Genomic DNA, 26,801 nt, shown 5'->3' with positions numbered 1-26,801 from the left:
GCTGTCACACCCAGGGCCCACTCTGACCCCACCCTTTTCCTCTCCCGCCCTAGCCTTTGGGACACAGTTCTGCCTGCCCCCTTAGAAGGTGACTGAAGCTGAGAGGGAGGTGAACATTTCCTGAGGTTTGAATTCTTTCCACCTGGGGTGGGAATGTGGAGGGAGGGTGCAGGCTTCCAAAGGTCAAGGTCTCAGAGACCCCTAGCCTGACCTCCACCCCAAGGTCAGAGCACTTGGTCATCCATCCCATCCACTCATAGCTACTGAGCATCTACTATGTGCCTGGCCCCTTCCCAGCCCACCCTGGACGCAGACCCAGGCCCAGGAGCTCCTAATCTAGTGGGAAGAATGACTTGGAACAAGTGATCATGGGCGTGGTGGGCTCTGCCCATTTTGGGCTCCACTGGGGGCAGACAGAGAAGGATGGGAATCCTGAAGGCTGGATCTGAGAACCCAGGCCCGGGAGGGACCTAAGAGCCCACTGCTCTGAAATAAATTCTTGTGTCCCCTTTGCTCTCTCTTGGATCACTCATTCTGGGAAAGCCAGCTGCCACACTCATCGTCCCTAAGGAGAAGGTTACACGACCCTCAACTGAGTCCTCTTGCCAGTAGCCGGCACCAACTTGAAGTTTTTACTCACTTTTTATCTGCTTGCTCTATCGATTACTGAAAGAAGGACTGTGGAGCCATCTCAGAATCAAATTCTCCGGCGCCTCCCTACAGCCTGGATGATGATTGCAAACTCATGTACGACCCAAGCCGGAATCCCCAGCTAAGCTCTTCCCAAATTCCGGACCCGCGAACAGTGGCATAAGTGGTTTTTGTTGTTTTAAGTCACAGAGTTTTGGGAGAGTTTGTTATGCAGCAACAGGTCGCTAATATCCCGGGACTGATCCGATATATAAAGAGAAGCAAAGATATTACCAACTAATGGAAGCCAGATTTCTCATCACTGGAGAAAGAAATGCAAATATGGAAAAGGAGAAAATTAGAAAGACCTCGTGGTGTCAGATAGAAATTCAAGCTCTTGGTTGTTCGTATCTGTACACAGAGGTTGAATGGATATAGATGTGAGTGTGTGGGGTGGGAGGGGATGTGTAGATACACGTGGATAAACACACACATACTCCCAGCTCTGTCCACTGAGAAAACAGCAGAACGGTGACATACCAGAGGTAGTGGGCACACTTAGTGGGGTTTTATTTTATTTTTTTATTTTTATTTTTTTTCTTAGTGGGTTTTTTAAAAAAGATTTTATTTATTTATTTGACAGACAGAGATCACAAGTAGGCAGAGAGGCAGGCAGAGAGGGGCGGGGAAGCAGGCTTCCTGCTGAGCTGAGAGCCCGATGCAGGTCTCAGTCCCAGGACCCTGGGGTCATGACCTGAGCCGAAGGCAGAGGCTTTAACCCACTGAGACATCCAGGTGCCCCTCTTAGTGGGTTTTGAAATACAATTTTCTATTAGGGGTACCTGGGTGGTTTAGTCCTTTAAGCGGATGACTTGATTTTGGCTCAGATCATGATCTCAGGATCCTGGGATCAAGCCCTGCGTTGGACTCTGCCCTCAGTGGGCTTGAGGATTCTCTCTCTCTCCCTCTGGCTTGGCCCATGCACTCTCTCTCGAATAAATCTTTAAATTAAAAAAAAAGATTTTATTTATTTATTTGAGAGAGAGAGAGCATGCAAGAGCATGGGGGTGGGTAGAGGAAGGGCAGGCTCAGTTAGTTAAGCATCTGCCTTAGGCTCAGGTCATGATCCCAGGATCCTGGGATTGACCAAGGAGCCTGTTTCTCCCTCTACCTCTACCCCTTGCCTTTCTCTCTCTCCTCAAATAAATAAAATCTAGTAAATAAACCAATTAACTAAAAAAATAAATTTGAAAATTTCATTCTCCATTAAAAAGAATCAAGTCTCCTTTGGGAAATGACTGATTTCAGGGCAGGGAAAAAACCAAAATGAGCTTGAAATGTCAAACTGCAATCAAAAGTAAGCAAGTGTACAAAGAATAAGGAAACAAATCTAAAGGAGTGCCCCCTGGCCATGTCTGAAAATATCTAAGTGTCAAAGTATTGACATTAATAAACCAGTATTGGTCATATTGATATAACCCATTGAATGAAACAGGAATCCATGACTGTATACCAATAGCAATAAATAAATGAGTATATTGAAAGCTTGATAAAGAGTTGGATATTTATATATTCAAAGTAACTCCCCCACAAAAATGCTCTTGAATTACAAATGGGAAAAGAGTAATTTTACAGTGGGGATGCCTAACAGACACCATCTTAAATCAAGCTATCAGAAATGACACAAGTGACAATCCAGAATCACCTGTTAAAATGCAATGGAAAAAATGCAGGATCCCCGTGATGTTCCTGTGGATGTAGGAAGGTTTCCCAAATTTTTTATCTGAGTGTACTATCAATTACTGGAAGAAGGATTGTGGGTTTATCTGTTTCTCCTTTTTGTTCTCTTAAATTCTGCCTTCTATATTTTGAAGCTACCTTATTAGTTGCATACAAGTTTGGAAGTATTGTATCTGCTTGATGGATTGAACATATTTTTCCCACTGTGAATAGCTCTCTTTATCTTTAGCATTACTTTTTTTTTTCCACTGTAAACTCTACTTTTGCTGACATTAAGGTAACTACACCAGTTTACTTTGGGTTAGTATTTTATATATATATTTTTCCATCTTTTTCCTCTTTTCATTTCTGTATCCTTATATTGGACATGTCTGCTTCATAAGCAGCATATGATTGGGTTCTATTCATTTTTTATCCGATGTATCCATGCTTGTCTTTCAACTGGAGTATTTAATCTGCTTACATTTAATATAATTGCTGACATATTTTGCTTTATGTCTCCCACTTTCCTGTTTGTTCTCTGTTTGTCCCACTTCTTCTCTGTTGCTTTTGTCTCTTTTCTTCCCCTCTCTTGCCAACCTGAAAGTACATACCCAGCAAAGCTACTCTTTTGAAAATGAAAATGAAGCAGAGGTATTCCAGGCAAATAAAAACCATAATAGTTTGTCACCAGCTCACCCCCATCAAAGGAATTAGGAAAATATGGTTTCCAGGCAGGAGAAAATGGATCCCAGACAGAAACTTGGAGATGCAGGAAGAAATGATGGCCAATAGAGAGAGAAAATATGTGGTTAATCTAAACTAATATTGTCTGTATAAAACAATAATAATATCCTCTTGTGGAATTTGAAATATATAAAGAATTAAAATACCAAATGGCACCAGATGACAATAGCATGTAAGTCAGGAGGGGGTAAATGGAATTTTAAGTGGCTTAAGGTTCCTGCATTTTCCTGCAAGTAGTAAGAGTACTAATTTATGCTAGACTTTAATAAGTCAAGGATGCATATTGTCATCTCTAGGGGAAGCACTGAAAGAATAGAAAACTGGCAAGCTAATAAAGAAATAACATGTAGTAATAAAAAATACCAAATCAATTCAGAGTTAAGTGAGAAAGGAGAGAAAATAAATGTGTTTTTTTAACTGAAAAATAAAGTAACATAGAAGAAACTTCAGAGGTAATAAAAATTTTAAATTGGGTAGGGAGCATGTAGTGTTCAATTCAACCTGATTCACATCCTTTACATACATGAGGTAAGTATTGTTTTTTCTCTACTCTATAGTTAATAAAAATAAATTTATTTATTTTTAAAGATTTTATTTATTTGTTAAAGAGAGAGAGAGCACAAGCAGGGAGAGGCAGGCTCCCCGGGGATCGATCCCAGGACCCCTGGATCATGATCTGAGCTGAAGGCAGATGCTTAACCCACTGAGCCACCCAGGTGCCCCAGTAAAAATAAATTTAAAAAGCAAAGCAGGGGCACCTGGGTGGCTCAGTGGGTTAAAGCTTCTGCCTTTGGCTCAGGTCATGATCCCAGGGTCCTGGGATTGAGCCCGGCATCATCGGGCTCTCTGCTCCGCAGGGAGCCTGCTTCCTCCCCCCTCTCTCTCTGCCTGCCTCTCTGCCTACTTGTGATTTCTCTCTGTCAAATAAATAAAATCTTAAAAAAAAAAAAAAAGCAAAGCAATTGGCAGAAACTAGGCACATATAATAGGATCTCATTTGTTTATGTATACATAGGGGAAAAATAAGGAAAAGGAAACGGAGAACAGGTGGGACAAAGGGAAATGTATACAGGAATTTTTTCTGTTGAGGAAAATTTCGAAGCCTATTAGCCAGGATGCAATCCGCGGATGTCTGCGGGGGTGGACGGCCTGGATGCTGGGAGGAAACTCGATCGCAGCTTTGTATGGTCTATCGAGTTTGCCTATCTCTTTCAGTAAGCGTATACTCTTGAAATAATTTTAAACAGCCCGCAAATATACGTCCATTCTGGAAAACAAATTTTAAAAATCTAATGAGAAAAGGACCTGGTGTGCCTTGCAGCCTGGAAGGCCAGTGACCCACCCCGTTCCTTCCCTGGCCCAGCGCTGAGTACTTGGAGTTGAGCGACAGACTTTCCGCCGTGACCCGCCTCGCCCACACGGTGGCGCTGCGGGGCAGGCGCAGCAGCTCCCGGCCCCGGTGGGAGCGGGGGTGGGAGGGAGGGGGGTGATGTCGCCGCGGGGAGGGGGTGGCGCATCTTCGTGAACAGATTTATTTCTTCAGCATCCTGCCGACAGGCTTACCAGGTGGCATCCGGAGCGCTCGCACGCAACAAGTCAATCGCCCCCGTAGGTGGCGGCGCTGCATTCCAGCGCCAGCTGCCGGGCCATTTTCCACGCCGTGGTGCGGCCCAACCCACCTCGTGTGTTAACCGCGGTGCGTGTTAAAAGCCCCGGGGTATCCAGATTGCAAGACTGGATTCTCGAAACGTGCCTGTGGGGTTCTGACAGGGCTTGTCACATCATCATTGAGGCCCGGCTCCAGAGGTAGTGAGGTCTAGGTCCCTGGAGGTGTGCAAGCCCTACTGACCTACCTCACCTGTGAAGGGACCTACACGAAGGTGGAGGGGATCTTGCCTTGGATGAGATGATCCTGGGTCTTCCTGGGCTAAGACTGGGTGTTTTCAATTTCTGTCTGTGAATTCTCCCACATGTAAATCTGAGCAGAGCACTGCCTGCTTAAGACATTCCATGGCTCCCCATCGCCCTCAAAGTCCAAACTCCTGAGCCTGACTCCTGAGTTTCTTTCCCATCACCACACCCCTGTCCAAACCACTGCCACCTGGAGGCAGCGTGCCCTGGTTCTAATACACTGACTGCTTCCATTCCATTCCACCTGGCACTCTCTCATCTCTGAGCCTTCAGCAGGCTGTTCCCATCCACTCAAATACTCCCCCCCCCCCATTTTTTTCTTGTCTAACTCTGACTCGTCCTTCAGACCTATAGTTTCAATGTTGCCTCCTCCTAGAAGCCCCCCGGATCCCAGCTGCCCACCACCCCATCACCCCCCACCAAGCTTCTTTCTCCAAATACCACTCTGGACTCGATTTATACATTTACTGTTTGCCTCCCCTGGTGGCACCTTGACGGCAGAAGCCAGTCTGCCTGGGTCTACCTAGCCTGCTGTCCCACGGCTAGGATGGCATCTACCAGGCGCTCCGTAAATCATGGTCCCTTGAATGTTCAAGAGCGCATATGAATGGCGGGGGCCCCTTCCTTCCACGGTGCCTGAGGGGTATGACAAAGGCGCTCTGTGGGCTGCAGAGGGGGAGGGACATGGGAGGAACAGCCATAGTTACGACAGCTCGTTCAGAGGAACCGCTGGGCTCCCCCTGGGCTCCTGCTGCCAGGCAAGAAAAACCACAACAGCTAGAAGCTGCTGGGCCCCTCCCCAGCACGCAGCGTGTGGCTGGACACAGGCGGGCCTCGAGCTGCAGCAAAGAAAGGGATGGGTGAGGGGCTCAGCTCCACCCGGCTCTGCCCAGCGTCCTCCCTGCACAGGGAGGTCCCTTCCAACCCCGACGCCCAGCCCGCGTGCACACTGACATCGGACATCTCCCCTGGAACACCCTCCGCACCCTAAACTCATCGAATTAATCACCCGTCTCCAAATTGCTTCTCCTGCTGGCTCCTCACTCCCTACACTGCACCCCCACCACTCACCCAGCCCCAGAGCCTGGTCTCTAATCAAGGACCCCACCATCTGCTTTGCCATCTCTCCAGGGCCCTGTGAGGACAGCGCTCCCTCCGCGTCGGCCCCTCCCGCGCTCCACATTACAGCCAGACTTTCTTCCTGTCAGTTCCTCAAACAAGCTGACTGCTCTCTCCTCTTGACCTTGGGCTGACCCCTCAGCCTGGACACCCCCTTTCTACGTGGCAAACGTGTCTGTGTCCCTCTGGTTCCTGCATAGACGCTCTTCCTCCAGGAAGCCCCCCCAGGTCAGGTGCTCTACCTCAGGGGTCCCACGGTTACTTGGGCTTTCCCGTCTCTGCCCAGCTCGTGCTGTGTTGTCAAACCTGGTGGTCACTGTTGTGTCCCCAGCTCGCTGGGCTGCTCAGTACCACCTGACCCAGCTGGTCCTGTCCTCTTGCCAAAACCCCTTTTGCCCTGGTGGATGGACAGAGGGAGGGAGGGATGGGCGAGTAGGGGGACAGGTGGGGGGCTGGGTGGGGGGCTGGCTGAATATGGAGAGATGGAGGAAGGCGTTGACGCGCAGGTGTGCCTCTGGAACCCACAGTCCTCGAGGAGTGCTTGAGAGGCCGCGGTCCCGATCCTGACTGGCCCCCGTAGGCCTCTCTAGGCCCCAGAGGATTTGCTCTGCTTGTTCCCAGTGGTGAGGAGAAAGTGCTCCAGAATGCCACACTGATCCGCATTTTAAGTTCTGGTGCCTTTTGACACAGCAGTTCCGCTTCTGAGGATCTCTCCATCAGGACTGCCAGCACGGGGACACAGAAATAGGTACGGTGTCGAGAAGGTCGTGGCAGGGCTGCTTCTAATCCTGTGACACGGGGACCAGCTTGGCGGTCCGTCAATGGGCCCCTGCTGGTGAGGTTTGCTCGGCGGCTGGTGCAAGGGTCCAGAGGACATATCCATGTGACTAGGAGGGAAGATTCGGGGTTGAGTTGCTAAGTGACAAAAACATAGTTGGGGCGCCTGGGTGGCTCAGTGGTTAAGCCACTGCCTTCGGCTCAGGTCATGATCTCAGGGTCCTGGGATCGGGCCCCGCATCGGGCTCTCTGCTCAGCAGGGAGCCTGCTTCCTCCTCCCTCTCTCTCTGCCTGCCTCTCTGCCTACTTGTGATTTCTCTGTCAAATAAATAAATAAAATCTTTAAAAAAAAAAAAAAACATAGTTATACAGGATGCGCTACGTGTGGTATGAATAAACACACTGTGTGTGTGTGTGTGTGTGTGTGTCCTTGTGCACAGGAAAGAGGTTGGGCTCACACTCGCCCGCCTCCTAACCATGGTCACCCCAGGGTATACAGTGGGATCGGAAAGGCCATTTCTTTACTAGTCTCTCTACCGCACCAACTTTTCCTGTAACAATAAGCCTGTATTCCTATGTCATTGGACATGCACGTTTAAAGAAATCGTCCTACTGTACCTTTCAACACTTGACTTGATGGCAGTTGGGTTGGGTGGGAAGGGGGGTAGATGGGTGAGTGGCGAGTTCCCCCAGGGCGGTGGGGGTGGGATGTGTCACCAAGCGCTGACCAAGCCTCCCCTGGGCTTTCCAGGCTCACTTCTACCCAACTACGAGCACAATCTCCCAGGATTCCCAAACACATAGAGCGGGGGGGGGGGGGTTGGGGGGGGCAGCAAACTGCGGCCTGCGGGCCAGATCCAGCCCAACAGCTGTTTCTGCGTCGCCCCTGGGCTAAGGATACTTTTTACATTTGTAAATGGCCGGGAAGTAATCAAAAGGAGAATGCCATTTCATGACACAGGATAATTATGTGACCATCAAATTTCAGTGTCACCAAATAAAGTTTTGTTGGAACAGAGCCATGCCTGTTCATGTAGGCATCCTCTCCGGCCACTTCCGAGCTCCAACGGTAGAGCTGAGAAAATGGGACAGAGGCCGAACGGCCTGCAGAACCCGGGTGTTTACTGTCTGGCCCTTTGCAGACACAGCGTGCGGATCCCTGATAGCTTCTGTCCCAAGCAAATCAGTGGGCTAAGTGGACCCACGGCTTGGCCTTTGCTCTCGGGTCTGTGCCCCCTCCAGGCTCGCTCGCTCTCTCTCTTTCTCTCTCTGCCACCTGCCTTTTTCTACCTGCTGGAAAACTAGCCATCCTGAATTATCCTTGCAAACCCACCAGCAACCAGCTGGGAGAGCTCCCTCTGGTGGTCCCCACGTCTGGCTGATGCCCAGCTGCAGGTACACCCGCCTTTGCACCATCCCACCACCCCTGTCCCAGTGGGGATCCTCAGGGGCAGGGACTGATTCATTCCTGGGTCTCGGGCTCTTGACTCGGTTTCTGGCTCCAGTTGGCCAAGTGGCATGAATTGCCGTCATTGCTTTGTGGGTAAAGTGCTTCCAGGCTTCAGGGTTTTTCCCTTGACTCACCACAAAACCTGAAAGCTAGCCAGGGGGTGGGAGTGGGGGGTGAGGTTCAGGGGGAGTGCAGTGAGCTGAGCTCATGGGAGGCAGGAGGCGGGGGGTGTTCTGATGATCACAGGGGCTCTTCCCAGGGCAAAATCACGTGGTGCGACCATGGAGAGCAAAGCAGACCAGCGCAGAGCAGTAGCAGGAGGACATAGCTTGACTCGAGTGGGGACCTGACTTTGGAGTCAGAGGGAATTGACCTCCTGACAGAGAGTGAGTTCCCCATCTCTGAAGGTAAGCAAGCAGAGTTCGGATCAAGAATGTTATAGAGGAGATTCCTGCCCTCTCAGGGGACTGCACTGGATAAGCCTCTAACCTGGGGCTCTTAGAAGCCTGGGGTCTTCTCAGGGCAAAGATCAGGCACTTTGGGGCCAGGCATAGGGCCGAGATCTGGGGGTTTGGGGAGAAGACGAAGAGGACTATCCTTGCCAGCTGCTAAAGATCCACCCCCCCTTCATGCCAGCCTGTGTCTCAACCCTGCTGCCCACATGTGGGGCCTACCCACATCAGCAGGACTTCTCAGATGGACCTCAAGGCAGGGCTCTGGGACCCGGCAGCTAGCTAGGATTTCTTGATGGAGCCCATGGTTCATCACGAAATTGATGACTTCACAGAACCCTGGGGACCATGACCACTGTCCCCATCCTCTCAACCCTGGAAATCCCCGAACTCCTGGCACTGACCTAGAGCTCGCCTCCTTCCGGGAAAGATCTGAGGTTCCTTAATGAGAATCCAGCCTCACATTTGTACCGCAGGAGGAAGCCACGGCACTCTGTGGTTCAGAGTCCAGGCCCTGGAGCCTGCTGCAGCCACCAGGGGCAAGTTACCAACCTTCCCATCAGGATGACTTGAATTTCTCATCTGGCCCCAGATTTTTGGGACCCGCTTCGGCCATCTCTTTGCCATGTGAGGCCGATGAGCGTCTCTGGCCCCTGCTGTCCTGTTGTCCTCAGTGTTTAGGATTCTCGGAGAGCACATGGGAGCTCACGAGGGCCCCACAAGGGCCCCGTGCACACCCAGGGCTGCCGTCATTGGAAGGAGCCCAGCCCCTTCTTCCCGGGTGGAGGTGACGACAGGGCCAGCCCGGGACACGCCCTCATGCCCCGCTGGTTGCCTCACGCCTTGTCCAAAGTTGCCAACCCTCAGTTCTGAGGCCTTTCGGTGAGCCACAGAAACAGAGCCACCCCTCTCCTTAAATATAGGAGATGATGAAGGACAGATGTTTGGAGAAGAAGGGGGCAGCCGGGAGGGAAATCGAGCCACCAAAGGCTGGCCTGTCCCATCTCTGAGCCTCCCTGCCCCCCGCACCCAGACCCATCCCTAGGAAGCCCCACCGGGTGCTACTGTGGGGCCAGTGGGGACTTCCAGCTGGGCTGACACGGCCTCGAGCCCCAGCTTGGAGTAGCCTCTCCGTGTTCCCATCTATGAAGTGGGACTCAGAAAACCTGCCATGGAGAGCCGATGAGTGACATGCAGAGGACACTCGATTCACAGTATCTGCGTGGCCCCCGAGGGGAGAACCTCTGGTCTCCCCGCTGGGGCCCAGTCTGTGATGAGAAGGGAGGACCGGTCCCACCAGATAGGCGTTAAGAGACAGGGAGACACATAGGAGTCCGCACGTGAGGTGCCCTGGGGCTCAGCGGGAGCCCCCAGATTGTGTGCTTGTAGATCAGGGCCAGAGGCAGTAGGGGAAGGATGACCATTACAGCGGACGCTTAGTTCCTCCACAGAGGTTTTGTCCCGTGCATATTTACTGGGGGCCCAGGACACTGGGCACAGTTCCAGGTGTTGGGGGTACAGCATGGTGCTCGTATGGAAGCCAGGGCCAACAGACAGGACACAAATATATAAGACAATGTCACATGGGATGCTAAGTGTCAGGAAGAAAACCCAAAGGTTGGGGGGAGGGGCAGGGATGGTGAGAGAGTGATGAGAAGGGGGGGGGGCATGATATCTCAGGGAGGTGGTCATTGACCAGAGACCTTACCATAGATGGGGTGAGGCTCTGGGGGAATCTTGGTCCAAGCAGAGGAAATGACCAGGCCTCAGGGGGAGAGTGGAAGGGGCAGTAAGAAAAGCCAGGTGGTGGGGCTGTAGGGGGAGGAGAGAGGGAAGGCGGAGCCCGGGGGGGGGGGGAGAGGGGGGAAGGAAGGATGAGGGGGGAGGGAGAGAAGAGGGGAGGAGTGAGGAATGCTTCCCCAGGCCCTGTTCTAAGTTCTGTCTGCACGAACTCACTCCCCTGCCAGGCCTCCGGGGACTGTCCGTACCCTACAAAGACATTCAAGGAAACCAGAGCTCTGAGAAGTGGAATCACTTGCCCAGGGTGGCCCAGCCGGTAAATGGGGAGCTGGGATTACCTGTCCTCAGCCCCAACACTCAGCCAGGAGGCTCCGGAGTGGGCTCTGGCCCACGCTGGCTTGTGTTCTGGAGAGGGGCGCCGTGCAGGGTCAGCTCAGGAACCCCGGAAGAGCCAGACACTGTGGGCTCCCCACGGGCTCCATTTGGGCTTGAGCAGCAGGATTTAGCTAGAAAACCAGCCCTCAGGGGAGAGAAGGGCTAAAGCTCTCCCGGCAAAGAATGTGGGCCGTTCCGTGTGATAGGACAGTGTCGCCTGGCCTTACTCCTTGCATCTGCCTGGCGAACTCCTCTGCATCCCTCCCAGTCCCATTCAGCTGGACCCTCCTCTGCAAGGCTTTCCTGATTCTGCTGACCAGATGGCTCCCTGTACATACGCTCTTCTAGCCTTCACACCCTTGGGTTTCTGTTCTTCCCTTAGGTCTCTGGCTCCCCGGCTCAGTCCAGTCTCGGGTGTGGCAGGGGAAGAGAGAGTGAGTGGTGCCAAGAACGCATCGTCCCCAGCAGGGAAGGCAGTGGACTAGCTGACCACGGGGAGTCCGCGGCCAGGCACCCCTTCTCCCTGCTCCTTCCTGCTGGCTTCTCTCCACGGACACACAGCTTGGGGCCAGCTGCCATCAGTGACTCCTAGTTTCCTGTCTTTACACAGAGTGACAAGTCCTGTCTGGAACCGGGGGATTCCTACCACCGCTGGAGCTGGAGCGTGCATCGGGCTGGCGCACTGGGCTATGTCCGGTGCTCTAGCAACCCCCTCTAGACTCATTGCCCCCCACCCCAACTGCACTCCACTCCAGCCTGTCGCCATGGCCTCCTGGATGTCTCCATGTGTCCGTGTGAATTTCCCGCAACACAGTTTCCGGGTCTCCCCCAGCTCCATACACCAATCTGCAAGCCTTGGCGTCTACCTAGTCCTTTCTCATCCCTTTCTCCATGTCTGATTGGCCTGCAGCACCTAGGGCCCTACTGGATCTTGAATGCATTTGCCTTTCTCTGTCCACTCTGGCCCTCTTGGGGTCACCTTGCCCACAGCAGCCTTTCAGGTCCCTTTCCTGCTTCAGCCTGCAGTAGCTCCCACCCCCCCCACCCCGCCACAAGCCCCTCCACAAAGTTGCCTCTGTGCCCTTTCTCTCTCTGTGACTGTTCCCCTGACTGTCCACCCAGGCCCAGTCACACCGGTCATTGTCCTGTCCCTCCCACTCACCAAGCTCACGCCCACCTCAAGGACTTTGCGGTAGCTTTGTCCAGTGCCGGTTGCTTTCCCTGCACATGGCAGCCAGGTCACAGCTCAGATGTCACGCTCTCGGAGATGTCTTCCCTGACCACCACCCAGCTGCAAGCAGGGCTCTGTCATGCTCTGTCATGTGGCCCTGATGAGCACTCCTCTCTGTGTGACACTGCACCTGTGTCCCCGTGGCTAGGACGTCACTGCCGCAAGAGCAGGGATAAGGTCGTCCTACCCGCTAACAGAGCCATGCACAAAAGCAGTGCATGAGCAGGAGAAGGAGTCAAAGAACCAGATGGGGCTCGGATGCCCCTTGTTGCCACTCCAGGAATGTACACATGCTGGCAGTTTTGGACCCCGAGAATTCACATCTAGGTTTTTACCCTAGGGAGGTCAAGTGACGGATGCGCAGAGAATGTTCGCGATACCCATCCCAGTATTGGCTCTGGCGACAGCCTGGGTGTCCATCATTAGGGCACTGGCTCAAAGCAGGTACAGCTCAGCTCCCACGGAGCTGCCAAGAAGGAGGCCGATCTGTTTGGCATCACTGTGTCGTCAAGGGAAGGACCTGGAGACCCATGCTCCAGACGCATTTATTGCAAAGGAATCCCTGAGTTCCGAGGTCTGGTTGCATGGAAACATAGCTAATTCATAAAAACAGAGAAATGAATTGGGAAGGTGTGGGAGCCGCCAGGTTCCTCCAGCTCTGACCTTGACCTGTGAGACAGCACTGGCCTGGGAAGGAAGTGCCTGGCTCTGGCTCACTCTGCTGCCTGGGGGCCCAGCCGGACCTGGAGCCCAGGCCCCCTTCCCACTGAGCCATGGCCTCCTGCTCTCAGTGGGCCCTGGGGCACAGCCCGGGGAGGAATGCACCCTGCCCCCCACCCAAGCCCCTCGAGGCAAGTCCCTTCTTTCAAAACCTCAGCTTCCTTGACTGTACACCTGCCTTCCCCACATTGAGGCTGTTAGGATGCCCAAAGAGGAGATTTACCCTTCACGGAGTACTTCACAGGTGCCCGGTCTGGTCCGGTCCTGCAGTAAGGCTCAGACCCCGCCATGAGGAAACACTACAGGAACAGCATTCTACCCGTGAGACTCCCAAGGAGGCTGGCTCGTGTCACCCAGTTAGTAAGTGGCAGAGTCGGGTTAGAAGCCTAGAGGGTCTAGAGGGTAATGCCCCCACTCTACCTAGAATGTGACCCCAACCCCCCCAAAAGCTTCAGGGCCCCGGAGAGCTGACAGGAGAGCTGGACCTGAGCTCACTTGCTGACTGGTGGTCCCAGGGCCCACCCCTTCATGCCTAGATGCCTCCCCACAGGGCAGCCCGCCCCCCCACGCCCGCCGAGAGGAGAGTCTGAGAGCTGGATGCCTGCAGTTGCCTGGGTAGGGCCTGGCCTCCCTGTAATTAAGGCAGCGGGAGGTTGGGAGCTGGAGCTCTGGCAGCCGAGGTTGGAGGGAGGGGTGAAGGGTGACCCCGAGGCTGGGCCGACCACGTCAGCACCCACTGGCTGCTCTGGGAGCAGCTGGGCCGCACAGGGTGGCTGGGAGGGGCCCAGACGGGTGTTTGCTTCGTGCCCTCCCCGGCCTGGGCCCTCCTGCCAGCCTCCCAGCTTGTCCCCCTGTCCCCCCAGCTCCCTCCTCTTGCTGTCCCCTCTGCCTGGGCACCAGAACCAGGGCATGTCTCCAAAAAGCTAGTCGCAAAGGTGTAGCTTGTAATGATCTCACAGTGCTGGGGGGCAGAAAGCTTTCTCCTGCTTTGTGTGTTTGTGTGTTTGTTTTATGTCGGAGATCTCTCTCCTGCTTTTAGCGCAGAGCGTTACAAAGCCTGGGAAGGGGCTGCTAGCAGGAATTCCCAGGCATTCCTTAGAAAGGAGGCCTCTAGAATGCCTTCTGAGGCTACCTGACACCAGCTCCAAGGTAGCTGGTTCCGGGTCCTCCCCACTCCAACCCCAACCAGCGCATCTCCGTGACCTTCTTCCAGGGTCTTGTCATCCCCACTGCAAGGCCACCTTCCATGCCTCTGCCTGTGCCATTACCTCTGCCTGGGATGCCCTTACCTTCCCCTGCGCAGCCCATGCAAATCCTGGTCTTCTCTTGCTGTCCAGTTCACATGCCTCCTCACCCAGGCAGCCTTCCCTGATTGGGCCAAAATGGTGCACTCCTCCCACAAGCCTATGGTGTTGGTCTGTATTCTGGGTTGAATGTAGATTGAATGAATTACTGCATCTCTGTCCTCCCCGCTGTCCCCCAGCACCAAGGCTGTCACTTCCCTGGGGCCCAGGCCTGCCCTTGAGGCCACCTGCCACCTTGGACGAGTCACTTCTGTCCAGGCTGCGCTGTCCTCATCTGTAAAACAGGACAGCAGAGCTTCTATGAGGGACCACCGGGCAGTGCATGAGACCACGTGCGTAAATGCTCAGAATGGCGGCCGGTCCCTGTGGCTGCTCCCTGAGTGGTACCCAGCGTTCCAGCCACTCCCGTGGCTACAGGAGCCAGAGAGGCCTTTCGAAAGATGGCTTGGAATGCATCACTCCCACAGACCATCCTCGGGGTCTGGCCTGAGAACATCCCCCTGAGGCCCTGCCTGGCTCTCGCCTTTTTCCCTCCCTGGTTCCATCTCCTGGCACCACCTCCTCGATCAGGCTCTGTTCCTACCACCTGGAACTTATCGGGGGGGCTCTGAAGACCCCACATACGCTGTCCGCTCAAGGTTCTCGAGCAGGTCCCTCGTTTCGCCTGGCTCGCCTTTCCCCCTCGCTCCCTCCTTCACCCGACTGACTCTTACTCAGCCTTAGGTGCCCGTTTCCAGGAAGCCTTCCCTGACCACCTCCCACAGCCAGGGGAGACATCCCGGCTCTGTTTCTGCAGTACTTCCCCCTCCCTCCCACCTGGCCTTGACCTGCTTACCTTCGGGATCCACGAGGCCAGACGCCGCTGTGCCTTGCTCCTTGCTCGGCGCTGTTAAGCCAGCACCTGGCAGTGTCTGGCGTGGAGTAGATGCTCAGAAAAAAGTTAATGACTAACTGAATGGAGGGATGAGTCAGTTCTGCATCCCCCACACTGCAGGAAATGTCTGTAGAACAGATTTGAGTGGGAGGTTCCAGCAGGGCCTGGGAGAAGCCCCTGGGGTTTGGGCGCTGGGTGGCGAACAGAGCCGAGCCCCCCTCCCCAGCCCCTCCCACGGGTGGGTCAGCCGGCACCACCCCCCACAGACCCCGGGGGGCCCCAGAGCCAGCTTCCAGATGCTAAGCCCCAGCTCAGCCTCACCTCTTAGCTTTTCCATCTGCACAGCCCCGGCCAGACCCCGCAGCCAGCGTCGCAGGCAGCCAGGCCAATCGTCCCGGCGTCTTCCTATTTTAGACATCTCGCTGCCTCGGTCCCTTCTAATGTTTCCAGCCCGGCTGCGGGGGGAGGAAAAAGAGGTTACTGCTACTTTAAATGTACTGTATGAAGGCGAGGGCTGGAGAAGGGCCTGCTTGCAGGAATACCCAGTCATCTAGTTGGAAAAGCCGCCAGATGGAATACAAAAGGAGAAACCCAGACGCTCATGGAGACAGCCTTGGTTCATAAATCAGGTGGGGCCAGGGGCTGGGGGCCCATTCGCCATGGAGCCCGATTCCCTCCTGGACCAAGACGACTCCTACGGTAAGAGGGCCCCGGCCCCTGCAAAGTGGCAGAGTTGAGGATTTGGCCGCGCTGCTCCGCTGCTCGGCAGACTTTTCTCTGCTTGCTGCAGGAATCCGAGTTGATGCGGGGAGGCCGGCAGGCAGCTGGGCACCGTCTGGTCCTGGGGCCTCTGGGTGGGCATGGGTGCTCTGGGGGAAAGGCTACAAGGCCGAAGCGTTCCCCCTGGGCAGAGCCGGGGGCAGCCCCTTGGACTCTGGACATGAGTAGGGTCAGGGGAGGGAGAGGGAGTTTGGGCTGCTTCTGTTTTGCTCTTGGCCAAGAAGGAAAGGAAGGAAGTTTGCAGCCCCCCTGCCTGTCTGCCTCGCTCGGGTCCCCAAGCCTGCCGGGTGCTGTGGGGAATTTAATGAGTGAGATCCTGCAGATAAATATAGATGGACCAGGCTTCAGGAACGCACCCTGTAATTAACGCCCGGCTGAAGGCACGCCCCACTTTGCAGGCCCCCCGGGGGCTACCACGGGGGCTGCTCCTGCTGCCTCTGCTGTAGCCTTTGGGGTGGCTGGAAACCCCAGGGAAGATTGCCGGGGGTGGCTGGAAACCCCAGGGAAGATAGCCTTTGGGGTGGCTGGAAACCCCAGTTGCCAGGACAGAGCTCTTGCTGCGAGCCTGGGACAGGACTTGTTAGACTCGGAATGGCTCGGTCGGGGTTAGGTTCTGCAGGCTTGGAGCTCCAGGGACGCAGGGAACAGGAACCCTTGCTCGGCCTGGCCAGGGAGCTGCCCATCATCGGCTGGCATGCCAGGGCGCCCTGGCTGTCTCTGGGCAATGTGTGCCTGAAAAAAGCAGGAGGGCCAGGGTGCCTGAGGGGCCGAGGCAGGGTGGGGGGGGCAGCAGATTTGGGGGTTCAGCAAGGAGAAGGCCCTGTTGGTCAAAAAGGGGGCGTTGAGAAGTGGCCTTACTCCAGCTCGGAGCTGCCTTTGGGGGCCCAGGTCCTCCTGGGACCACAGTTCCTGCGAAGAAAACGGAGTTCTCCCTCTGGACCCCTCTCCCACCCCAACCCCAGCCAGGCCTGGCCTCCATACAGACTCAAGGCCAAATACCCTTCCTTCTGCAGGAGCTCAGCTCTTTCCAGGGAGAGGGGCCCTTTGCCATGTTCGGGGCTGTGATCCTCCAGGGAGATCTGGCAAGGCCCAACCATGGACCTGGCACTGCTGGGCAGTCAGGGGACTAGAGGATGTCTGCTGAGTGACCCCTCCCCCCCCGCCGCGTGCCCAGCTGTGTGCCACGGGCACGGGCACAGAAATGATGAGCTAGCTCAAGCTGCAGAAATAGTTTGTGCTTACTGAATGGAGGGAGGAAAGAGAGAAAGGGGAGGGGGGAGGAGGAAGGGACAAAGAGAGGCCCCTGACCTGGAAGAACTCCCAGCCTCGAATGGGAGACAGACAGACGAATAAAATGAGTCTGGATTGAGCGATGAGTTCTCTGGGGAGTGGGGCACAGACAGTCTGAGATATGCCCCCGGAAAGTGCTCACCTGAAACTTGGTATAGCCTTGCCTGAATGCAACTCTATAGATGGCACAGACCCTTCGCTGGGGGACCAACCCATGGCCAAGTGAGGCTCTCTCACTTCTCCCAGGGCTCCATCTCCCCACCTGGGACCCAGAGCCCCGAACTACTGTTTCCTGGTTTTCGAGCAGCAGCCTCTGGGCAGGGCGAGGCTGGTACCCTGGAAATGGTGTGCACCCTAACTAAAGGGCCCCATGCATGGCGGGGGGCACCTTGTCTTTACCTGTTTTGGGAGACTGTTGCTGGTCTTCTGGAAGCTGGTCAGGTTGTAAGGTGCCTAGGAGCCACGAGGAAGAGGCAAAGGGACAGAGGGAGCCTTAGGAAGGAGTTAGGCAGGAACGGAGGAGAGCCCAGGCTCTTGCAAGTGATCTCGGGTCCAGCCGAGAGGGGTCTGGCTCCAGCATGCCTGGGAGGCCCAGAGCAGAAGGAGCCTCCTGGACCAGGCCAATGAAGGAAAACCATGGGCTCAGAGTCACTTCCTCTCTATGTAGCTAACTACTTTCAGGTCCTGTGTTAAGTTTTGGGGTTGGAAAGGCAAGTGAGACCTTATCTTTGCCTTCATGACATTTCTAGGTTAGGCTGGGAGAAAGGAGAGCAGCCTGGTGGGGGAGATCAAGGCACTGTGGAACCCCTCACCCACATGTGGAGTCCAGGAAGGCTTCCTGGAGGAGATGACTCCTCCACTAAAGAAGCTGATGACTCTTTCCTTCATGAAACCCTTTCTTCACCTGGCTGCTGGGAGAGGTCACTCTCCTAATTTTCCCAACCTATTTCTCAGTCTCTTCTTCTGGCTCCTTCTCTTGAATCCTTACTTTGTCTTGCTACCCACACAGTCCCTTGACCAAGATCTGCTGCTTCTGCCTCCCTGCATGATCTAACTCTTTCTCCTTCATGCACCTACTCCTTAGACTCTGGTCCTACTGATCTGAACTTGCTCACAATCATCAAAGTCGTTGTCATCCCAGGGCCTTTGCACATGCTGTTTGCTTTTCCGGGAACACTCTTCCTCTCACTCTTCAGTAAGCTAATTCCTCCTCCCCCTCTTATTCCCAAACTCAACTGAAAAGTCACTTCCTCAGAGAAGTCTTCCCTAGATCATGTTCCTGCAATCCATCAAATGAGATCTCACTCTTACTTTCTCTTTTCCTTGATATGGTCTGCTCCTCTCTGTATAGGACGTTATTGTGTGTGCACGTGTGTGTGCTTGAACTTGACGTATCCCCAAGTCTCTGAGCTCTCGGACAGCTGTTATCCCCTGAGCATAACTCTCTGCCTGGCCCAGAGTAAGCATCCAGCACACATGTCGAATGAGTGAGTGAACAAATTCCGTTGGCCCAGGCAAAGAGGTGAGGAAAGGCATTCCAGGCAGATAGGACAGCAGGTGCAAAGGCCAGAGAAACTTCTGAGGGTTCCCTGATACTTTCAAGGAGGGTGGTGCTTTGGGTCGGGGTTGACAAGCTGAGCTCCTTGGGGGACTCGGAAACTTCAGTGGGTACAGGGTTGGGAGAGGCACGGCTGGGAGTGGGGCTCTGGGCCCCCTTCCATGGCTCAGATCAAGCAAGACTCTCTCCTTCTATCTGGGGGAGAGCCTGAGCTTTGATTCCATCCACGTGGTGCTCCAGGAATGAAGGGATTTGGGCTACATCCCAGCCACTGGCGCAAATGCTCTGGAGGGCGGCGCCGTGTGGAAGGGGCCTCAGAAGACAGGACTGAGCAGTGCCCTATTAGATGGTCCTGAGGTGAGAGACCCTTGGAGCAAGGCCAGTGAGGGCTGAGGTGGCTGAGGGAGTGGCAAACACAGGAGCAGGGGTTTCTTTACACAACAGTCAGAAACAGGAAGGCAGGGAGCAGAAGCCCTTCATGGGCAGGCCTCATGTGTAAATCGAGGCAAGGGTCAGACAAGATCTGGCTGACCCCCTCTGACTACCTGACAAGTCTGGCTCAGAGAAGCTCTTCCTTCCCTTCTTTCCAGTTGCTGAGGAAGAAAACAGGAGGGCCCTGTTTTCTCACCCTGTAGAACATTCTCTGGTCGGGTTCTCACGCTGTCCTGCCACTCCTCCACTTTGCCGACGTGGCCTCCCACCCCTGCCTGTGGCACCCCTTGGTGCTTCCCTGATGAGGGCATGTTTTGATCGCCTGGTCGCTAGTCTGACTCCCATTTAAGACCATAAGGTCCTTGAGGGCAGGGCTGTGCCTTGGTTGCTACTGCATTTGCTGTATGAATGAATGAATGAATGAATGAACAAGTGAATGAGTGAATGCCCCTGCTGGATCCCGCCCCGGACGTGCTCTGTGTCCTCAGGCATCATCCCCCACTCTGGGCATGATGTTCCCTTCGTGGTCGTTTATACCCCACACCCCGGAATGATCTGGCTCTGACCATCTAAGATTCTAAATCCGACTCAGCACTTGGCGCCCTGTCCCCTCCCCGCGGCCCGAGCCTCATCCTGGCTCCCTTCGCCTTCGGGCGCCCTGGACCAGGTCCCTGCTCCTCGCTCAGCCTTGGTTTCTTTGTCTGACAAATGGGCAGACTTGGCAGGGTCCTGCCCGCCTCCCTGGCTGTCTTGGGGAGTGACAAGGTAAAATCTCATGAGACTGGACACCTGGGGCGGGGGTGGGAATCTGTGATTCCTGGAGGGTGTTGGGCTTGGACAGAGAGCCGAGATCAGTGCTCCGGAAGGGGCTGGTTGCTCGGAAATCCTGGGGGCAGAAAAGGCTTCAGTTTCTTCCTGGTGATAACCAGCGGGGACATCTGCCCCCGTTGAGGGGGTCCCAGTAGGCTGGCAGACGGAAGTGATTTTATAAACTTCCCAGTGCTGCAGGTTCAACAACCAGGCCTATTTACTGAGGCCCTTTTCTGGCTGAGGTTCCATGCAAGGTCCTTCATGGACTTTGTCTGCTCAAGTCCTCAATACCATAGACCCGTTGTTGATAGTTCCATTTTCCGGATGAGACAACTGAGGCTCTGGGAAGTTAGGTGATGGCCAAGGTCATACAAGGTGATTTGAACCCAGGTTGCTCCAGAGCTCAGGACAGAGCTGTATCATTGCCCCTCCGGGTGGCCCCTTCATGTCCCGCCAAAAAATCCTGCCTCCTGGGAGGGTTTGTTGGCACAGCTCTTGGGAGCAGCCCAATGCGGCAGCAGCCATAACCGAAGGCCATATGCACCCAGCTGGGAACAGCGAGCAGAAGCAGCTGTGATGGGACAGGGTCAGTCTAAAGAGAAGGTTATTTTGGGCTAGAAGCTGTCAGGGGTCTGATGTCACCACTCGCCAGCCCTTCCCATGAGAGGAGGAACCGAAGATGTCAGAAGCAGGTTTGCCTCAGCTGGTAACAGATAGACAAAAACCGTAAAAGAACAGCTGTATGCCTGGTCATGCGCCTCCCTTTCATCATCTGGCTTCCCCTCGCCAGCACCCTGTGGGGTGGGGGTTAGCATTCTTGTGTTAGAGATGGGGAAACCAGCTCAGAGAGGCTGAGTGACCCACCCAGATCACACAGCTAGTGAGTGGCAAGGCTAAGAGTCATGTAGGTTTGTCCCACCCCAGAGCACATGCTCTGAACCCATGCCCACTAGGTCCTTCTCTAAGGCTGTGTCTATGCGGGTGGACTTCTCGGGAAGGGCGTTCAGTCCTGGCCTGCCTCTCAGGACAAGAGCCTGGGACCTCCTCTTGCTCTGCCACTTGGCTAACCCAACAGGTCTTGGGCAAGGACCTGGGTGGGCCCTCAGCGAGCTTTAGCTTCCCTGTCTGGGGAACTGGGTAGTGATGCCAGGCTGGCCCACCTGGGCTGGGGAACGAATGCCAGACCCTGATTCCTTCCATCCTGCCCTGGGGCTCTGCCCTGGGCCTGCTGGCCACCGAAGGAACAGGAATAGCCACGCTCCTACCCGGGGCCCTTCCCCAGGTGGACGAGCAAGGCCAGTGAGGCAGAGTGGGGGCCCCATTTACTGAGCACCTAGTACGTGCCAGCTCTGTGATGTGTTCCACACGGAGTCACTGGCTCCTGGCAGAGGAAGGAGCGACCTCACTGCGCACACGAGATAATCGAGGCTTAGAATGGCCCACAGACACAGGCTCTAGTGGGGGCACTCAATTCAAGCGCAGGACTCCAAGACTCCTGTGCCTTTTTCCATATTCTAGGCTGTTCGCTGGGTACTCTGGCCCCCAATCCAAAGCCCTTCCCATGCCCAGGAAGGCCTCGGTCCCACTGGCCAGCCATGCCTGGGCCTCTGACCCTCCCCCCGTCGGGCAGGTGGACGGGGGGGGGGGGGGGGTGGAGCCCCCGCCTTCTTGCCCCATTGCCTCATGGGAGTCTGGGGAGAGGCTAAATCAGGAAAAAATAGTCAATAAAGAAGAACAATGAGGATAGTCGGGAGGGGCTTAAATCATTTATGTGCCCAAGCCTCAGCAGCTGGCTGCACGAGAAGGCTCGGAAGTGGGGCCCAGGGAGGGGGTCGCAGAGGGCAGCCCTGGGTCTGGAGCTGGGCCAGGCAGAGCCAGGAGAAAGCTCAGGAGAAAGGAGCTCCTGTCCCCCAGGGAGCAAGGCTCCTAGTGGGAGGAGGGAGGAGCTCCTATTGTTTAGCAAGCAAAGACATCCCCCTCCCTCCTCTCCACAGGCTTCTGGTGGGCTCCCTCTGGAGCTGCTGTTGGCAAACACGCCCAGGCCTCAGCTTCTGGCCTGGGCTACTTGGCTCTGCTTATCGGAGGGCTGGGGATACTAGTAGCCACCTCCCACGGCTCCCACTCTTGAGAGGACCCCGCCAATAGATCGTGCCTTCTTATGCCGTCCAATGGGCAGGTGGGGGCCCCCGAGGGAGGAGGAACCAGGAAACACTCAGGGTCCATCCTACCTCCTGTGGACCCTGAGATCTACCCTCGCTCCAGCTCCCAGCCCCTACCTCAGGCCAGGCCCCCCTTTGGACTCCTAGAGGGCTGCCTCACCCCATTCTGGGTCTCCCCATCTCAATCCATGCCCCAAACTCATCCTCGGTGTGCAGCCGAGGGGACCACTCACCGGCATCTTAAAGTCCCACCCCACTCACTGCAGTCAGAAAAAGTGTAAACTCATTGACACAGCCTCCAGGCAGTCCACCACCTGACCCCAGGTTGGCGCCTCTGCCCGTGTCTCCCGCCACACCCCTTCTTTCTCCCCACCCCCATCTCCATGAATCAATCACTGCCTTGAATGCGCTGTCCTTCTCCTCCTCCCTCATCTTTGCTCTTGTGTGCCCCCTGCCTGGACCAGTCTTGTAATACAGCTCTCCCTACTACTTCTCCCCCAACCTGGCCACTCTTACGCATCCTGAGCTCTCAGCTCAGGTGTCATCTCCTCCAGGAAGCCCTCCCTGACTACCTTACTGGGCTCAAAGGCACGCTGAGCTTCCTGCTATCCTGTCACACACTGATGAGTACAGTCCATTTACTTTCCTGCTTGTCTCTCCCTCTGGGCTGTGAGCTGCTTCAGGAGCCAGACTGCAAACTTGGAGACTGAGACCGGTGGGGTGGAAAAAGAGGTCAGGATGACTTTGCCTCTGGCCCGTGGCAGGAATGTTGGTGTCCACACCAGCGGGGGACGTGAGTGGAAGAGCAGCTTCTCAGTGGGAGTGATGTCCTGGACTTACTGTGTCTGAAAGGCCTGTGGGATCTTCCGGGGGTTTTCCGTAGAAGGGTCTGTGATGGTCCTTCCAGATGTGACCTGGGGAGAGGCCCCAGCTCAGGGTAGAGGACAGGAGTGGCTGAGGTCTTCCCAGCTGTGTAAGTTCCACTCCCATTCCCAGGCTTTTTGAAACCTTACTCATCTGCCCAGCCAAGGTCTTGCCACCTCCTCCAGGAAGCCAGCCTTGATCAGCTTGGCTGAAGCTGTTTGGTTTTCTCCTTTACCATACCCTCTTGGCCATTACCGCATCTAGTCCTAAGGCATCCCATGACGATGTGACGATGTGACGATGGGGTCACAACCCTCTGTCTCTTGTAGCCTCCACATTGTCCTGCATAGGGCCCCCTGACACAGAATAAAAGGCACGTGGCGCACCACGGACAGAATTGCTTCCCAGCAGTCTCAGCCAGTGGGATTCTAGGGAAAACTGAACGGAAGCCTAGAGAGGCTTTGGGTCAGATGGACACAGGCAAGCCGAGGGGGAGGTGGGAGGCGGGAGGGGTGGCTTTCTGTCCAATCCGGAAGCGTGTGCCGGGTGGCTAGATCCTCATAACCCCCGGCCCCAAGGCCCTGCAGCCAGTGACCTACATCCCGGCGTGCCTGTGTGTGCGCGGACGCACACGCATGAAAGCACGTGGAGGGCGTAAGCACGTGTGAGCAGGACAGAATGCCTGCGAGGGGGCCTCTGTCCTGGCTGGCTGTGGGGGTCCCACATGGGTACCCCGAACTCCCACTGACTCTGCACCAGAAAGCCAGCTCGAGGTTGCACGTTTCCTGAAGTGGCAGCTGGGGTGTCTGTCTCCCAACCCCCACCCCTACTTCTGCCCTGGACTCTCTCTCCCTTGACCCAAATCTTAGACAAAAGGCCTCCCTTGCCATAGCTAATGGTGGGGTGGAGGGCGGCCGCTAGGAGGAGTGGCAGTGGAGGGAGACAGCGCGCGGCTGTACCAGATGGTACCAGAGAGGTCGGGAGGGCAGGAGGTGGGTGGGCTCCCCAGCAGAGGCTGAAGTGGGGGGGTTGCCTTCAGGGCCCGACTCAGGAGCCTTCTGGGGGCTGGCCCAGATCTGTCCCTGCTTTCTCTCCGGAACTGGGGGTGGGACTAGAAAGGGGAGGCCCGTCTTTGACCGAATGGTCATGCCAATTCCACGGCCCAGAAGCCAGGGTGCCTGGGAGGGTGTCTGCTAGGACAGCTTTTAGTCTTCCCTCTTGCCAGCTCTGTGGTGGGTGAGGAGGGGTCCCCACGCTCTCTCTCCTGGGGCTCTTCCCCATCCTGGGCCTCTGATAGCTTGGAGGAGAGGAACAGGACCCCCTCAGTCTCTCTCTCTCTCTCTTGCTGTATCTCTGTTGCGCTCTGTCTCTTGTCTCTGTCTCTCGGTGTCTCTTTCCATCTCTCTGTCTCTCTGCCTCCTTGTGAGTCTAAGGGGCGACAACCGCTGAAGTTGGAGGGTCATGGAGCCTGGGAGCTCATGTTTGTTCTCTCTCTCTAGCTCTCACTGAAGTTGACGAACAATGTTATATTGATTTCAGGTGTATGACATAGTGACTCAACAATTACATACATTACAAAATGCTCACCATGAGAAGTGTACTTACCATCTGTCACCAAACAAAATAATCACAACATTCTTGACTGTATCTCCCACGCTATACTTTTCATCCCTGTGACTTATTTCTTGGATAACTGGAAGTTTGCACCTCTGGATGCTCTACACCTGTTTCGCTCACCCTCACCCCCCTCCAACTACCTGTTCATTCTCTGGGTTTATGAGTCTGTCTCTGTGCTGTCTCCCCAGAATTCCTAAGATGCCAAGCCACCCCTCTGCTCAACGCAATGCCCCGTCCCCTGAGCCAGCTCGGCTAAGTCGGGGTGGCTGCCCACCTGTGGGAGGTCACGGTCCCAGCAGGAGAAGCTGAGAAGGGAGGCCAAAAAGGCCAGGAGCCAAGAGGGTGGTCACTCTCGTGGCAGGGGGCACTCAGCAGGGCCTGCTCAGCTTCCGGTTTCCACTGCTGTGGTCTCAGGGGTCTCCATTCCCCAAAGTCCTTGGCAACCCAGTGCAAGCTCAGCTTCTAGGGGGAAGTAAGAGGGCAATTAATCCTTGTCCTCTCGGCCCCAAGAGTAGATGGCTGTCCAGGCGCACCTTGACAGGATAGACCAGCCGGACAGGGAACAGGGACAGGGACAGGGCACCGCACAGCTCATGGAACTCTCGCCAGAAAACCCATTTTATAAAGGAGGAAACTGAGGTGCAGACATGTTTGGTGATTAACTTCTGGTCCAACTACTAGGAAGTGGCAGAGTCAGGATTCGAACCCTGGCCCACTGGCTCCAAAGCCACATGGGTCCCACTGTGTGCCAACTGAGTGTCGCATGTGCCTAGCATCCCGGGGAGAGACAGGAGGGGCTGTGTCTGTTCTATTGGGGGGGCGGGCTGGGGTCTCCACTCACCTCGCCCATCCATTATGTAGATGAGCCAGCTGAGACTCAGGAGGGCCAAAGCCGCAGGATCTGATCCAGACGGCTTCTAGAAGGGGCAGCTGGGGCGGGTGTGGGCAGCAGCGGAGAGCCCCCATGGGCAGAGGGGCTGGAGAGAACTGAGATTTAGGTAAGTGGAAGGCAGCAGGGAGGGCACCCCGACAGGGGCTGAGGTGGGAGTGAGTGTCTGGAGTGTCCCAGCCTGAAGCATGGCATGGGGGGTTTTAACCTCAGGCGGGGCCTCTGACCTTGGTACTGGTGCCTCTTGGGGCTGGAGCACTGTCGAGCCGGCTGTCCTGGGCCCTGAAGGATGCCCAGTAGCATCCCAGGCCTCCCCCAACCAGTCGCCAGCAGCATACCTGCCCCTCACCCCAGGACAAGCTGTGACAACCAAGAATGTCTCCAGACATTGCAAACTGTTCCCTGGGGGATAGAATCCCTTCTGGTTAAGAATCAGTGCCCCAGAGTAAGCAGGAGCCCTGGAAGGGAGCCAGGGAGGGACAGGATCCAAACTGCCACCAGCGATGGCCTGCACGCCTGCCCCGGGTCCCGGACCCTCAGTGCCCACTAGTTCAGCCTTATCCCGTGGCTGACCTGAGGCCAAGTGAGTGCGGATGCCAAGACAGGTGCCCAGCTGAGTGGTGGAACAATAGGGCTTGTGTTTGGAGAAGGAAACTCCTCCTCTCCCACCGCAGCATGGGGGGTGGGGAGGCAGTGATCCAAGAGCCAAGAGGGGCTGCAAGGCTGGGGCAGGGGCTTGTCGGAGCCAAGAGCTGGATAGAAGGGACTAGAATGGGGCGGGGAAGCTAACTTCCTGCCTGGGCTCTTGTTCACAAACAGAAACCCTAAAATCAAAGCATCCCAGCCAACTGGGATGGAATTTCCAACTTTCTAACCCATCTTGACCCCATGGTCCTGGAGCTGAAGGGGTCAAGGGCTGCATTCCAGGCTGGGGGCCTGGCCAAGGTGGGGACTCCCTGCAGCCTGAAACCCCTTTTCCCTCCTGTGCGCATGCAGTGTCTCCGAGGGAAGCAGGGCTCCCTGGAGGGTGTTGAGGGCAGGTGGGAGCTGGAGGGAATGAGGGGAAGGAAAGCCCCATCGTCAGGGTCTACCCCTTCCCCAACCATGTATGCAGCCAGAGGATCTAAAATGTGCATCTGATCCCTCTTATGGCTCCGTAGACTGCTCGACCCTCAGGAACCAGCCCGCCGCCCTTAGGACAGCCTTTCAAGGATTCTTTTCTCACTCCACCTGCCATTCCCCAACCCCCACCGCCCCCCCCCCACCACCACCAAGTTCACACTTCAGCCATGTCGAGTGATAGCCAGCCTCCCCGGCCTCTCTTCTGAGCCTGGAACGCCCGCCTCCTCCCAA

The 26,801-nt window shown here is 55.4% G+C and overlaps 2 protein-coding genes across 2 annotated transcripts in view; one reads left to right on the top strand and one right to left on the bottom strand.

Annotated features, from left to right (window-relative positions):
- Positions 1 to 4,089: 4,089 nt before the first annotated feature.
- On the bottom strand, positions 4,090 to 24,863 carry LOC116570965. The gene is made up of 5 exons (XM_032308617.1): positions 24,834 to 24,863; positions 15,371 to 15,504; positions 15,011 to 15,176; positions 14,161 to 14,295; positions 4,090 to 7,013 (listed from the first exon to the last, which is right to left on the bottom strand). The coding sequence occupies exons 2-5, from the start codon at positions 15,465 to 15,467 to the stop codon at positions 6,791 to 6,793; spliced, it is 621 nt and encodes a 206-aa protein (XP_032164508.1). The 5' UTR covers positions 15,468 to 15,504; positions 24,834 to 24,863; the 3' UTR covers positions 4,090 to 6,790.
- Positions 15,569 to 26,801, top strand: part of DAB2IP (DAB2 interacting protein) — a 186,691-nt gene continuing 175,458 nt past the window's right edge. Inside the window, exon 1 of the mRNA XM_032308607.1 lies at positions 15,569 to 15,748. Within this exon, the coding sequence (XP_032164498.1) occupies positions 15,709 to 15,748 (40 nt within the window). The 5' untranslated portion in view covers positions 15,569 to 15,708. The remainder of the gene's footprint in view (positions 15,749 to 26,801) is intronic.

This window comes from Mustela erminea, chromosome 12 (genome assembly GCF_009829155.1).
Source record: "Mustela erminea isolate mMusErm1 chromosome 12, mMusErm1.Pri, whole genome shotgun sequence".
Lineage (NCBI taxonomy): Eukaryota > Metazoa > Chordata > Mammalia > Carnivora > Mustelidae > Mustela > Mustela erminea.
The sequence above is the reverse complement of the archived record's forward strand: the minus strand, read 5'-3'. Positions and strand labels throughout refer to the sequence as shown.

Excerpts from the sequence above, each read along its gene's own strand:
- LOC116570965 (XM_032308617.1), bottom strand. The coding sequence starts at position 15,467 with ATGTCTAAAATAGGAAGACGCCGGGACGATTGGCCTGGCTGCCTGCGA. Across the intron at positions 15,177-15,370 it reads GCAGATGGAAAAGCTAAGAG|ACATTTCCTGCAGTGTGGGG; the intron begins GTGAGGCTGAGC and ends TCTGTTCTACAG. Across the intron at positions 14,296-15,010 it reads TGGCCTCGTGGATCCCGAAG|AATACAGACCAACACCATAG; the intron begins GTAAGCAGGTCA and ends CATTCAACCCAG.